At 41.1% G+C, this 16701-nt stretch overlaps 1 protein-coding gene across 1 annotated transcript in view; it reads right to left on the reverse strand.

Moving 5' to 3' along the window:
• Positions 1–16701, reverse strand: part of PADI2 (peptidyl arginine deiminase 2) — a 64124-nt gene that overhangs the window by 33332 nt on the left and 14091 nt on the right. Inside the window, exons 2-4 of the mRNA XM_082274562.1 lie at positions 11838–12021; positions 11189–11261; positions 1033–1094 (exon numbers count right to left, since the gene is read on the reverse strand). Coding sequence (XP_082130688.1) covers positions 1033–1094; positions 11189–11261; positions 11838–12021 — 319 coding nt within the window. The remainder of the gene's footprint in view (positions 1–1032; positions 1095–11188; positions 11262–11837; positions 12022–16701) is intronic.

The following is a 16701-nucleotide window of genomic DNA, read 5'->3' on the forward strand; positions in this document are numbered from 1 at the left end:
TGCATGGTGGCAAGCCCCAAGTTACACCATACCTAGTAGGAGTCCAACCATTGGATACTCAGTATACAGTATGTTAGATAATAGAATGCGCTTAACCATCCTATATCCCCCAAGATTCTGCTATGTAGGTCAAAGGATGAAGAGATATGGAGGGGGTAAGGTGCATAGTGGCAAGCCCCAAGTTAGACCATACCTAGTAGGAGTCCAACCATTAGATACTCAGTATATAGTATGTTAGATCATAGAATGCGCTTAACCATCCTAAATCCCCCAAGATTCTGCTATGTAGGAGTTCAAAGGATGGAGAGATATGGAGGGGGTAAGGTGCATGCAGGTGGGGGGGGGGGAGGGGGGACAGAAACAGAGGAGGAGCAGGAAGAGAAGGGAAGGGGTCTGGGGAACATAGAAGAGGGAGGAGGAGGGCGAGAGTACTGGGGGACAAAACGGGGAGGGAGAGCATAGGCAGGAGACAGGGAACCAGACCACCGGGTAGCCCTGGGACATCATTAGGATGACCGGAACCACCACTCAGCTACCATAGTTAACCCTCTGCATCTATCCATTTGGAACCAATTTTATCAAATTTCCTCGGACCACTGTCGACTCTGGTATGTAATTCTATACAGGGGTAAAGCTGAATTGACTGCATTCATGTATGGCCAGATTTAGATAAATGATCACTCTATGTACCATGAACTGTAGGTGTAATCCTTTTTAACAGGGGTTCTCAAGGGTTAGCAGTAAAAAGGTTGAGAAATGCTGACCTACAAAATAAACTGATCCAAAATCAAATGAACCCATAGTGGGCGCAATCAAACATTGTGTTCACAAATTTGCCAGAAATGTTTTGAAAAATAAGGAAAATGGAGCTGGTGACCCTATATTGGACCCAGAAATTATTCTTTGGTAACAAGGTCTGTCCCGACGGTTCCCACAAGTGTGGATAATTATACGTAGTACAATGCAGCCATTCTGTGCAAATGTCATCTTTAAGTCATCAATGATGTGAGGAGCCGTCAAAGCACATTTTACCTTATGTGGATTATTCTGCTCTACGACTCCATCGCGATCAGCGTCAACATCCAGGGACATCCCTGCCAGACAAAAACAGCACAAGACACAAAAATGTCAGAAGGATGAAAACGGAATGAGAGCTCATGGGGGGGGTGACACACAGCCTGACCTGAGCGCGAGGACCATGGAATATAGAATACAACGTAATAGAATATCGTTATATAAAAATACCAATAATGCAATAAAACCGATAGCATATCGATAATGGAAAGAGCAACATTGTCATTAAAAATAATCTGCTTATTTTTTTTTTTGTCCCACGATGTCCAGAGATTTTAGGGACTCCAGCAACACATACTGATTGGCACACTAATGCAATCTTTTCAATGGTATGGCGCGCAAATTATAGCATTCAGATCACAAGTAATAAAAGTAATGCAGTGCTGGTAGTGGATAAGTAAATATGTCACAAAGACTTACAAATCAAAATGTGCAAAAAAAAAAATAAAAAATCTGAATATATATTAAATATATATTAAGGTGCATTATAAATAAACAGTATTGCTGTTCATTAAAGTGCAAAATACCAATTCGTATATAATAAATAAATAAAAAAATAAATAAAGTCCATCTAATTCAAAGAAAATCGATAAATCTCTGTAGAAAAAGTCCACCAAAGCGCAAGGTGCAGAATCTCCTCAAGTGGAATTATATTCACTTTGCTGTGTATTGCCACCACTGATATGTGAGGTAGGAGGGAGGCTTACCAGATATATAGGACCCAATAGAGAAGGGGTGTCCAAACTATGGCCCTCCAGCTGTTCAGGAACTACAATTCCCATCATGCCTAGTCATATCTGTGAATGTCAAAGATTTACAATGCCTCATGGGACGGAGCTTACACTCTTTAGGTCACTCACGCATATAGAGAATAATAATTGTCCTCATGTCGTTAATGCTGGAATGCCTTCAGTGCTCAAAAACCACCTCCAAGTACATCACATCGCCCATATATGGAAATCAGTGGATATCCTCTTAAAATCACAGCCGGGATGTCCTTCATACAATCTCATGAAACAAAAAGGCTCACATAGTGTGTACCAATAAAGGAACTATTTATTTTAAAAGTAGGAATACTTACAGTATTCAATGGGAAAAAGCACTTGTACAACTATATAAAATCCAGGACAAAATGAACGCAACACCTGTAGCTGATCCGACGCGTTTCGTCTCACAAGACATCATCTGGTTCACATATCACTACCAGGGATTTTCCCCATCACAAATGGTTGGGTTTTTTTGGTGCACTAATAACCTGTGCTATTTTAATGGTGTGTTGCGGATAGTTTATTTGGCCAAATTATGGAAATAATTTTTTTAATTATTTTAAAAATTATTTTATCATTTAAAAAAAAAATATGGAGCTCTATGGTAACAGGAAAAAATTGACCCTTTAAAGTAAAGACAAGTTTTGCATTTGACTACATGTTAAGATCCTTCCGGTTTATTCTAATATTTCCTGAAATGTTTTTCTTCGCTCACAGTAGGTTTACTTTTTTTTTTTTATTGGGAACGGAGCTGTATACAAGAAATCATTTTTTTTAATTAATCTCAAAATAGTTTTTGCAGGACTTTATTAGTCCTGCAAAAACTATTTTTGAGATTAAATTAAATAGAAATAACCAACCTTTACTTAAATTTAATTTAAAAACAATCTAACCCGAACAATAACTTTATTTGTAGCCCTAGTTTGAATTATAGACTACAATTAAAGAAATATAATTATCATAAAGCCAGAAGCCATCTTGATTGGCTATTGCAGGGATTCTCAACCAGGGGTCCTCCTGAGGTTGCTAGGGGTTGAGCAATGGGCAATTTCTGCCTCTCCGATAAGTTCCCAATGACACCATTGTTCCTTTTAGCGATCTGTAAGGGGGGTAATTCTTCCCAATGATGACAAGAGTAAGGAGCATTCTTCCCACTAATGTGTCATGAGTTGTAGATATTTAATTTCTAGCAGGGGTTCCCCGAGACCAGAAATTTATTTCAAGGGTTCCTCTGTGTTGAAAAGGTTGAGAAAGGCTGGGCTATTGTATGGTCCTCTGACCGGAGCTGTGACCCCAAAGACATAGGAGATTACCATGGTCTGGGCTGAAGGTTTCTAATTTATCATAGGGGTGTAAGGGCAACATTTTAAAGCAGCGCCCAGATAACAGATGTAAGGTGGCAGCGTCTCTCAATGCAATCGTGAAGATTCCGAATGTCATTTTGAGACTCATACTAGAAACGCAACAGCTGCGGTGGGATCTTCACAGCGCACTCCGGAAGGATGACATCTTTAACAGGACAATAAGAGTTATATTGCAGCATGCGGTAATGCAAACTACAGCCTCCTAGAGCTCAATAATCGCCAAAAATAGAAGCTAATTTCTGTCATTTTTGTCGTTTCTTCGCAGTGACACTCTGCGTAGGGATCCGTAACACACACACACATGACCCAGAAGCCGGGGTTTAGGAGAACATCACGGGTGTCAAGTTATCCGAGACAATCCCAAACCTCCAAGGCTGAGGCTCTTCTCAGGTGACGACGGGTGGGGGGGGGGGGGGGGGGAATACTTATCTATCCCTCCATAGAGGATAACTCCAACATCCAAGCACACAAAAGCTCAAAGATGAAGCCTGGAGATTTATGGCTCTTGTGTGAAGTCAAAGCATATATAGATTATCATATCACTAGAGGGATCACAGGGAGGAGGAAGAAGGACCCAATTCCTATATATAGATCTTTATATCATTATCATGACTGGGTGACTAAAATAATAGACGGTGGAGGTGCAGTAGACATTGCATATCTAGATTTTAGTAAGGCTTTTGACACTGTCCCACATAGAAGACTTATCAATAAACTGCAGTCATTGAGCATGGACTCCCATATTGTTGAGTGGATTAGGCAGTGGCTGAGTGACAGACAACAGAGGGTTGTAGTCAATGGAGAACATTCAGAACAAGGTCATGTTACCAGTGGGGTACCTCAGGGATCTGTACTGGGACCAATTTTGTTTAATATCTTCATAAGTGATATTGCAAAAGGCCTCGATGGTAAGGTTTGTCTTTTTGCTGATGACACAAAGATATGTAACAGGGTTGATGTTCCTGGAGGGAAACGCCAAATGGAAAAGGATTTAGGAAAACTAGAAGAATGGTCAGAACTCTGGCAACTGAAATTTAATGTGGATAAGTGCAAGATAATGCACCTGGGGCGTAAAAACCCAAGGGCAGAATATAGAATATTTGACACAGTCCTGACCTCAGTATCTGAGGAAAGGGATTTAGGAGTAATTATTTCAGAAGACTTAAAGGTGGGAAGACAATGTAATAGAGCAGCACGAAATGCCAGCAGAATGCTTGGATGTATAGGGAGAGGTATAAGCAGTAGAAAGAGAGAAGTGCTTATGCCGCTGTACAGAACACTGGTGAGACCTCACTTGGAGTATTGTGCGCAGTACTGGAGGCCATATCTCCAGAAGGATATAGATACTCTAGAGAGAGTTCAGAGAAGAGCTACTAAACTAGTACATGGATTGCAGGAAAAAACTTACCAGGAAAGGATAAAGGACCTTAACATGTATAGCTTGGAAGAAAGAAGAGACAGAGGGGATATGATAGAAACATTTAAATACATAAAGGGAATCAACTCGGTAAAGGAGGAGAGCATATTTAAAAGAAGAAAAACTACCACAAGAGGACACAGTTTTAAATTAGAGGGGCAAAGGTTTAAAAGTAATATGAGGAAGTATTACTTTACTGAGAGAGTAGTGGATGCATGGAATAACCTTCCTGCAGAAGTGGTAGCTGCAAATACAGTGAAGGAGTTTAAGCATGCATGGGATAGGCATAAGGCTATCCTTCATACAAGATAGGGCCAGGGACTATTCATAGGATTCAGATATATTGGGCAGACTAGATGGGCCAAATGGTTCTTATCTGCCGACACATTCTATGTTTCTATGTTTCTATGTTTCTATTACATGGGTCACCAGCAGGAGGTCCTGATTACTCCATATAGATCTTTATATCACTAGAGGGTGACCAGCAGGAGGAAAGATAACCTGATTCCTCTATATAGATCTTTATATCACTAAAGGGGTCACCAGCAGGAGGAAGGAGATCCTGATTCCTCTATATAGATCTTTATATCACTAAAGGGATTACCAGCAGAAGGAAGGAGATCCTGGTTCCTCTATATAGATCTTCATACGACTAGAGGGGTCACCAGCAGGAGGAAGAAGGTCCTGATTCCTCTATATAGATCTTTATATCACTAAAGGGGTCACCAGCAGGAGGAAGGAGATCCTGATTCCTCTATATAGATCTTTATATCACTAAAGGGGTCACCAGCAGGAGGAAGGAGATCCTGATTCCTCTATATAGATCTTTATATCACTAGAGGGGTCACCAGCAGGAGGAAGGAGGTCCTGGTTCCTCTATATATATTTTTATATCACTAGAGGGTGACCAGCAGGAGGAAGGAGGTCCTAATTACTCTATATAGATCTTCATACCACTAGAATAGGGGTGGGGAACCTACGGCCCGCGGGCCATATGAGGCCCCCAAAATCATTTGGTCCGGCCCCCCGTGCTGCTTGGTCTGTCTGTCGCAGCTGAGCTGTCAGAAAGGAGCCAATGTTTCTTGTATAGTTCCGGGTCCTTTCTGTCTGAGTGAGTCACAGGTGGAGTGATATCAAATGCACTTCGCCTGTGAGGAGACTGACCGAGATACAGGAACCTCTATCTTCCTCCAGCGCGGCGCCGCTCCTGAGTCTTTAGCCAGCATTTCCCACCAGCTGTACCCACAGCAGTACCAGCCAGCACTGCCAGCCTGAGCCAGCAGTACCCACAGCAGTACCAGCCAGCACTACCAGCCTGAGCCAGCAGTACCCACAGCAGTACTAGCCAGCACTGCCAGCCTGAGGCAGCAGTACCCACAGCACATCAGTTATTTTTAAAACTTACCATGGCAAAGGGTTGACTGCGCTCCAGACTGACAGAAAACCTGGAAAACCAGTTGCGAGTAGCAACATCATCAATACCAGCTAACATCACACACCTCACCAAAGAGATGCAGTTCCAGCCATCACATTAGGGGTGAGTTATTAAATGTTTGACCAAATAGAACAGGCTAATTTTTAAGTTTATAATTTTTTACGGCCCCCAAATTATGTTATAAATATCCAAATGGCCCTTGGCAGAAAAAAGGTTCCCCGCCCCTGCACTAGAAGGATCACCAGCAAGAGGGAAGGAGATCCTGATTCCTCTATATATATATATATATATATATATATATATATATATATATATATATATAGAACTTTATATCACTAGAGGGGTCCCCAGCAGGAGGAAGGAGGTCCTGATGCCGCTATATAGATCTTTATATCACTGGAGGGATTACCAGCAGGAGGAAGGAGATCCTGATTCCTCTATATAGATCTTTATATCACTGAGGGGTCACCAGCAGGAAGAAGAAGGTCCCGGATTTCACTATATAGATCTTTATAGGACTAGAGGGATTACAAGCAGGAGGGAGGAGGGCCTGATTCCTCTATATAGATCTTTATATCACTAGAGGGTGACCAGCAGGAGGAAGGAGGTTCTGATACCTCTATATAGATCTTCATATCACTAGAGGGGTCCCCAGCAGTAAGAAGAAGGTCCTGATTTCACTATATAGATCTTTATATCACTAGAGGGATTTCCAGCAGGAGGGAGGAGGTTCTGATTCCTCTATATAGAGCTTTATATGACTAGAGGGGTCCCCAGCAGGAGGAAGGAGATCCTGGTTCCTCTATATAGATCTTTATATCACTAGAGGGTTCGCTGGGAGGAGAAAGAAGGTCCTGGTTCCTATATAGAACGTTATATCATTAAGGGGATCCCCAGCAGGAGGAAGTAAATCCTTATTCCTCTATATAGATCTTTATATCACTAGAGGGATCACCAGAAGGAGGAAGGAGGTCCTGATTCATCTATATAGATCTTTAATTAGACCTCATTTAGAATACTGTGTCCAGTTTTGGAGACACAACTGACATATTGATAAGATAGAACGAGTCCAGAGATTGGCAACAAAAATGATGAAATGTCTGAGGAATAAAACATATCAGGATAGACTTCGGGAAATTCATACGTACAGTCTGGAGGAAAGAAGGGAAAGGATGGACATGACTGGATCCTTTAAATCCATGAAGGATAAGGTTAGGGAGGGCAGAATTTTCAGTATAAAGCCAAGATCAAGAACACAAAGACATGACCTCAAACTAGCAGGAGGAAAGTTCAAATCGAACCTTAGAGAGTGTTATATTTGGGAAAAGAGTAGTTGATATTTAGAACAGACAGCAGTAAGTGAATTTTAATATGCTTGGAAATGCAGAAGGTTTGGAAAAGGAAGAGATCCCCTGAAGAAAGGATCTAAGTTATCCAAGAAAGCTTGCATCTAAAACTCAAGTGAGCCAATAAAAAGGGACGACAAACTCAAAACCTGCTGCATTAATCAATGGCCAAACATGGTGCAATACTCTACTACTAACAAACAAAAAACTATATACAGACGAAAAGGCAGGTGACCTTGATCTTGGCTTGCCGTAAAGTCCCCGCAGTTATGTTCCCACCACGGTGCCTTCTTACAGTGAACTATCAATCAGCCAGAACTGCACTGTCACAGCTGACCAGGAATATCCTGGGATTCTCTGTCCTGCTAGAATGTAGAGGAGGGTTTGCACGGTATGACATGAGGCCTATATCTGAGAAGGGACCTCAAGGACACTGACCTGGGGGGTCCTGACAAATAGCATATGTACAGAATTCTGCCCTTGATTTATATAGTGCTGACCCTGGCTGGAACCACCTCTGTGCTTCTCAGCAATTCCCCTCTATCATCCAGGCAGAGGGGGCTAGTAAAGTGGAATGCTTTATCACAAGACGGTGATAAAAAAAAATAAGAAGCAAAAAGGGTTCTTTTTTTACAACCCAAGTCTAATGAAAGCTCAAAATCAAAGTTCTAGGAGTCCAAAATGTTTTAATTTTAACATTGGTTCATAGCAAAAAAAAATATAAAATATCTAAAGGCTCTTCCTTTTCTTCAGGGCTATAAAACAGATACAGCAATGACCGTCGAAAGAAGAATTCTTATATTGATTCAGTCCACATTAAAACTATTCCTGTGTCTGTTTTATAGCCCTCAAATACAGGGAGATCTTTGAGCCCCTGGAACGCGTTGGCTGATTTATGTTGTTTTCTTGATATGAATAAATACCAATTTTACAAGATTTTGACCTCCGATTTGGTGCTCTTATTAGGCATCGTATATGTGGATCTTCAATTCTGGGACCTCACTTGAAGAGATATCCTATTTTTGTTGAGAGTAGGCTCACCGAAGGATTTTAGAGGGAAAAATCTACCAGTTGGCCTCGAAAATGTATTCTGCTTCATAAACTGCCCATCTATGTGAGAGCATCTGGCTATTTATATATAGGATGATATCTAATAATTTATATCTACTCGATATCTAATAATCTATCCATTAATTTATCTATCCATTAATTTATCTATCCATCTATCCATCTATCCATCTATCCATCTATCAACTCATCCACCAACCCATTAATCTATTCATTCATCAAACTATCCAGCAATCCATCCACCAACCCACCCATCAATCCATCCACCAACCCACCCATCAACCCATTCACCAATCCATCCACCAACACACCCATCAATCCATTCACCAACCCACCCATCAACCCATTCACCAATCCATCCACCAACACACCCATCAATCCATCCACCAACACACCCATCAATCCATTCACCAACCCACCCATCAACCCATCCACCAACCCACCCATTAACCCATTCAGCAACCCACACATCAACCCATTCAGCAACCCGCCCATCAACCCATTCACCAATCCATTCAACAACCAATTCCCCAATCCATCCCCCAACCCACCCATCAACCCATTCACCAATCCATCCACCAACCCACCCATCAATCCATTCACCAACCCACCCATCAACCCATCCACCAATCTATCCACTAACCCACCCATCAACCCATCCACCAACCCCTTCACCAATCTATTCACTAACCCACCCATCCACCAACCCACCAATCAACCCCTTCAACAATCTATCCACTAACCCACCCATCAACCCATCCACCAACCCACCCATCAACCCCTTCACCAATCTCTCCACGAACCCACCCATCAATCTATTCTCCAACCCACCCATCAACCCCTTCACCAATCTATCCACCAACCCACCCATCAACCCATTCACCAATCCATCCACCAACCCACCAATCAATCCATTCACTAACCCACCCATCAACCCATCCACCAACCCCTTCACCAATCTATCCACTAACTCACCCATCCACCAACCCACCCACCCACCAACCCCTTCACCAATCTATCCACTAATTTAAATATGGGGGTGTGTGGCGCGCTTCAGAAGTGGAAAAAAGTTAAAACTATTAATTGTGGTTAAAATATAATAAATGTGTAGTGTAAAAAAATTGCTGTTGTTACACAATTCCTTATCCTTGTGATTGTGGATATGTTGAACTTCAATCAAACCGAAATTTAAATAAATAAATAAATATAAAGTGTTAAATCAGGTATTCCAAACTATAAAGTGCTGGGTGCTTTCAATCTTCAATAAATACATATCATACCAACAAAGTCTTTAAACTCATTTAAATTAATAAAGTGCAATATCAGTGAATGTCCGTTTTTTCCATCCACCACAGAAAAATATATTCAGCTGTGTATCTTCAACTTAAATCACAAAGTGCTTCCGTGCAAAAAAAAGGTGCTGTGACTTGTTCCCCCACCAGGTGTCACTTCTAGGTGCTCTAAACTCTCACCTTAATGGAGTATATAAATCGCCTGTGTATATATATTTGACCCCCGGTTGGGTGATCAACGGCTTGTGTGTCCTGGCTCCAGAGTCCTATTCGTGGTCCCGGGATACCTCTCAGGGTCCGTATTGGGGTATAAGGGGTCCTTAACTCCTAGCACGACCTCGGGGCTCATCAAAACACAGAGGGCCATCATGGTGCAGTATTTAAAACCAGTTTATTCATAAAAAAAACGATTGCACTTACATTTAATCAACTTGTTATAGTTGATTAAATGGAGGAGGCCGCCAAAAAACCGGAAGTGACGTTACAGACCGGAGCCAAGTTCTCCCAACGCTATTCAGATTGTCTCTACGCCTATAACAAGTTGATTAAATGTAAGTGCAATTGTTTTTTTTATGAATAAACTGGTTTTAAATACTGCACCATGATGGCCCTCTGTGTTTGATGAGCCCCGAGGTCGTGCTAGGAGTTAAGGACCCCTTAGGACAAAAGCACCCCAATACAGACCCTGAGAGGTATCCCGGGACCACGAATAGGGCTCTGGAGACAGGACACACAAGCCGTTGATCACCCAACCGGGGGTCAAATATATATACACAGGCGATTTATATACTCCATTAAGGTTAGAGTTTAGAGCACCTAGAAAGGTTCCAATAGACTACGATCAAAATCTCTTGGGAAAAATGTAACTTATCCATCTACCCACCCATCCACTCCATCTACCCACCCATCCACTCCGTCTACCCACCCATCCACTCCATCTACCCACCCATCCACTCCATCTACCCACCCATCCACTCCATCTACCCACCCATCCACTCCATCTACCCACCCATCCACTCCGTCTACCCACCCATCCGATCCGTCTACCCCCCCATCCGATCCATCTACCCCCCCATCCGATCCATCTACCCCCCCATCCGATCCATCTACCCACCCATCCACTCCATCTACGCACCCATCCACTCCATCTACCCACCCATCCACTCCATCTACCGATCCATCCACTCCATCTACCCACCCATCCACTCCATCTACCCACCCATCCACTCCATCTACCAACCCATCCACTCCATCTACCCACCCATCCACTCCATCTACCCACCCATCCACTCGATCTACTCCATCTACTCATCCATCCACTCACCCACCCATCAACTCATCCATCTTCACATCTATCCATCTACTCCATCTATCTATGATAGAAATGAATCTTGTTCAGTTAAGTGAAATGAGTTGATAACTCACCGACTGCTGTGAGGTACACTCCAGATTTCTCCACAGGAGTGTCTGCCCCCTTTCCATAGTAGGCAAAGGTTATCTGGAAAAGACAAGCGGAAGAAAATCATTGCAGTCTCGTCATCCCAGTGTGACCATTAGAAGAGGAGAAATCAGGGCGTAGACCGACCCAATAATTCCTTCTTATTCTGCCCTCTTGCACATTCGTCATATGTTTTAAACATCCCAGATCTCTGTGGATTGAAGGTTTGTGTGGAGATTGAATGCCTAGGCCAGTGATGGCAAACCTTGGCACCCCAGATGTTTTAGAACTACATTTCCCATGATGCTCGTGCTCCCTGCAATGTAGCTGAGCATCATGGGAAATGTAGTTCCAAAATAACTGGGGTGCCAGTGTTTGCCATTACTGGCCTAGGGGTTCGACATGGAAGGACCATAGACCTGAACAGTGGTGAGCGTCTGTATGCGGGTATACAGTGGTACTAACTTACACTCACTTATAGCGTATGGATTTATACCCCCCCCCCCCACCCCTGAGAGATGCCAGTGGATAAACCAGCCAACCAGATGCCACCCAAATCTAAACTATCAGTTTTGAGTGAAACAAATCCAGTAATTCAGGAAGTGGCAATTAAAATCAACCTCCAGACAATCCTACCTTGCCATCGTTGATCTCCGCGCTGGGCTGCGTCATGTGTAACTCCAACACGGTCTTGCTAGACAGCGCCCACAGCTTCTCTCCATTGACCACCTTCTGCTTGGAGGCATCGCTGTTGAGAATCTCGGTCTCGATGTTGGGGCTGTGCCGCATGCTGAACCATTTGCAGTCTGCCGGAGAGCCGCTGGAGGGAGGAGAGAGAGGACATTGAGGCGACCCATTGTCATAAGCAGAGCTCCGACTGTCGGTGCTTGGAAATGGGTAACAAGCATTCACTGTGGAATGTACCATTGGGTCACAGTCTTGGGGGTGAGGAGGCTGAAGGAAAACACGCACAGAGGGCAGCACTGCACTGCTCTAGGATTAGAGGTACTATATGCAGCCCGTTCATTCTGATGTCAGACCTCAATCAGAGCACTTCAGGAATATTCATCAAACGCTGGGCTGAAGAGAGTCACAGTTATTTTTTGGTTTTTGCCTTTCACCTAAAGACACTCTAGCACAATTTAAAAAAAAAAAGCAAAATGTGGTACCTTTTATTTAGGGTTTAAAATGTTTTTTTTCTATTTTTTCCTTTGATGACCAAAATTAATTGACACCTAAAATACTGGGTTTAACATTATTAGCCCTCAGCTGAAGTGTTACATCCAAATCACCAAAGGAATGGCTTCACCAGAGAGGATTAAAGTTATGGAATAAAAGTGCGTGAGGCTGGTATAGGCGCTACCTAAATGTGACCCGTGGGTCAAAAATGTGGGGTGCAATCTAGTGCAAATGATAAATGGTGCAAAGAATGTGAGTACTTCTCACAGTGCTGCCCCACTACATATATACTAGAGTGATATTGTGGGGCAGCACTGTGAGAAGTACTCACATTCTTTGCACCATTTATCATTTGCACTAGATTGCACCCCACATTTTTGACCCACGGGTCACATTTAGGTAGCGCCATACCAGCCTCACGCACTTTTATTTCTGTCTCACCCTTGCACCTCAGGGGTCGGTTGGTGGCAGCTTACACCTATTATATGGGTATCGAATATCCTCTATATATTTTATTTTAACTTCATAGCGCTGGTCACCTTCTTTTTGTTATAAAGTTATGGAATGGCCCAGACCTGAATCCCATTGAAAATCTGTGGGCAGATCTGAAGAGGGCTGTGCACAGGAGATGCTCTCACAATCTGACAGATTTGGAGTGTTTTTGCAAAGAGCGGGCAAATATTGCCAAGTCAAGATGCGCCATGCTGATAAGACTCATACCCAAAAAGACTGAGTGCTGGGATAAAATCAAAAGGTGCTTCAACAAAGTATTAGTTTAAGGGTGTACACACTTATGCAACCATATGATTTTATTTTATTTATTTATTTTTACTTACCTCCACCTAAACGATTTCAGTTTGTTGTTCAACTGGGTTGTATGGTTTATAGGTCACATTAAAAAGGTGCAAAAAGTTCTGAAAATATTTATCTTGATCTCATTTTTTTTGTCATTTTAACAGGGGTGTGTAGACTTTTTATATCCACTGTAGGTAATAAGGTGAAGCTGCATTCACTTTGAATACTCAATCACAATTGAGGGAAATTAAAAAATTGTGTTTGTAAAAGATTATACAAAAATAGAATTGTGCTTGTATGTGATTGGATGACTGAAGTGAACACAGCTGCACCTCATTTGATATGTGATTGGCTCCTTCAGTCAGCCCCCACTCACTTTTTTTTTTATGTTTGGTTGCATCTGAATTAATGTCGTCTGTGACTTGTGCTGCGTTTTTGTATGTTGAATAAAATCCTTGTAGAAATGTCATAGAAAACAGCTGCATGAGGATGTGAAGATCCCTTCCTAGAGTGATCCCACGTGGAACATTTCCATCTCTATACAGCAGCTGCCTGCAGAGGGAATTCGGAGAAAGCGTCACCTCTCGTCCCCTTATACCCGAGACCACCAGATTAACAACCAACAAGAAGAGATTGACACGCGCCCATTCCCTGCTCCGCGTACAGCCTGGCTAAAACTGGCCACCTTTCCTAATGTGATCCCATCCGTCCGTCCGTCTGTAACAGTACTCTGCCTGACGACATCAACACTGGGAATTGCATCGCAGTTTTCTTATGTAATTTTGAGTTATTTTTATTTTTGAATTATATTTTTATTTTTCGGATTGTATTTTTCTATTAACTTGTGGTTGCATATTTTCATATAGACATTTTACTCTGGTCCTACTCCTTATACAAATGCCTATTATATCCACATACAATCTGTATCCCAAGTGCAGTTTATAACAAAGTTTAGGAACTTCTGAGCATTTGTATTCATTTATACATTGATGATAATTTATTGGATCCATTTGTATCCTTCTATATATTAATGATATTTTACTGGATCAATTTGTATCCTTCTAAATTGATGTAATTTTACTGGATCCATTTATATCCTTCTATACATTGATCTTTTACTGGATCCATTTATATCCTTCTATACATTAATTAAATTTTACTGTATCCATTTGTACCCTTCTATACATTGATCTTTTACTGGATCCATTTATATCCTTCTATACATTAATTAAATTTTACTGGATCCATTTGTATCCTTCTATACAGTGATGTCATTTTCCTGGGTCCATATATATCCTTCTATACATTGATGACATTTTACTGGATCCATTTATATCCTTCTATTTGTTGATGATATTTTACTGGATCCATTTATACATTGGTAATATTTTACTGGATCCATTTATATCCATTTATACATTGGTAATATTTTACTGGATCCATTTATATCCTTCTATACATTAATCTTTTACTGGATCCATTTATATCCTTCTATACATTAATGATATTTTACTGGATCCATTTGTACCCTTCTGTACATTAATCTTTTACTGGATCCATTTGTATCCTTCTATACATTGATGTCATTTTCTTGGATCCATATATATCCTTCTATACATTGATGATATTTTACGGGATCCATTTGTATCCTTCTATACATTGATTTCATTTTACTGGATCCATTTATATCCTTCTATACATTGGTAAAATCTTACTGGATCCATTTGTATCTTTCTATACAGTGATGTCATTTTCCTGGATCCATATATATCCTTCTATACATTGATGATATTTTACTGGATCCATTTATATCCTTCTATAAATTGAGGATATTTTACTGGATCCATTTGTATCCTTCTATACATTGATGATATTTTACTGGATCCATATATATCCTTCTATACATTGATGATATTTTACTGGATCCATTTATATCCTTCTATAAATTGAGGATATTTTACTGGATCCATTTGTATCCTTCTATACATTGATGATATTTTACTGGATCCATATATATCCTTCTATACATTGATGATATTTTACTGGATCCATTTATATCCTTCTATAAATTGAGGATATTTTACTGGATCCATTTGTATCCTTCTATACATTGATGATATTTTACTGGATCCATATATATCCTTCTATACATTGATGATATTTTACTGGATCCATTTATATCCTTCTATAAATTGAGGATATTTTACTGGATCCATTTGTATCCTTCTATACATTGATGTAATTTTACTGGATCCATTTATATCCTTCTATACATTGGTAATATCTTAGTGCAGAGATTCCCAAACTACGGCCCTGCAGCTGTTGCAGAACTACACATCCCATGAGGCATTGTAAAACTCTGACATTCACATACATGACTAGGCATGATGGGAATTGTAGTTCCTGAACAACTGGAGGGCCGTAGTTTGGGAATCCCTGTCTTAGTGGATCCATTTGTATCTTTCTACACATTGGTGATATTTTACTGGATCCATTTATATCCTTCTACACATTGGTGATATTTTACTGGAACCATTTGTATCCTTCTATACATTAATGATATTTTTCTGAATCCATTTGTATCCTTCTATACAGTGATGTCATTTTACTGGATCTATATATATCCTTCTATACATTAATATTTTACTGGATCCATATATATCCTTCTATACATTGGTAACATTTTACTGGATCCATTTATATTCTTCTATTTATTAATGATATTTTACCGGATCTATTTGCATCCTTCTATACATTGATTATATTTTACAGGATCCATTCATCTTTCATTGTCTATTTTTCCTATCCGAGATCCATTTCCATGTATAAATTATTTATCATTGTACACCGTAATTTTGAGCTACCCATCAGTTTCTTTTAATGTTTCCCTGTATACTAACCCGGATGAATGGGAGGCATTTCCCCGAAACGCGTTGGCTTTTCTGATCTGTGAGCCAACAACTTAATTAAACTTCCTAAATAGAAAAACGGCAAATGTGCCGAACCTTTATACTGAGCGTGCCTCTACACTCATCTAATATTATCCCAGGAATTGCAGGGAGGACCGCTAATGGTCCCTGTGGGAAATGTGATGCCAAGGAAGTATATATAGTATACTATACTACAGCCTGATGTATAGGCAAACATTGCATCTGAAGAGCAAACAAGAGACAAAGGAAACACGGCTAGGACTATCCTGCAAGGGGATAAAGCCAAAAAAGTGTCATGGCTGACACCTTGTTCCCACAATCCCCTGCTTCAGGAAAGAATAGCGCAGTAAGCACCCAACGCTATTTAGCCGCCATTTACACCTAGTCGGCCGCCAATCACACCCAGAAGACCAAAGTATGAATGATGGGGAGCGATGCGTGCAAGCCCAAATCTCAGCTTAATCTGCGAGTCGGCATCAGATGTTCTAGAATGTCTGTGAGACCTGAAGGAATGCATTGCGACAGCAGCGACGACGTACAGAGACCCGTCTCATGTATCCAAGAGAACCAGAATTCATAAATCACAGAGATCCCCC

Source organism: Pelophylax lessonae (genome assembly GCF_965119305.1).
Source record: "Pelophylax lessonae genome assembly, chromosome: 12".
NCBI classification, from domain to species: Eukaryota; Metazoa; Chordata; class Amphibia; order Anura; family Ranidae; genus Pelophylax; species Pelophylax lessonae.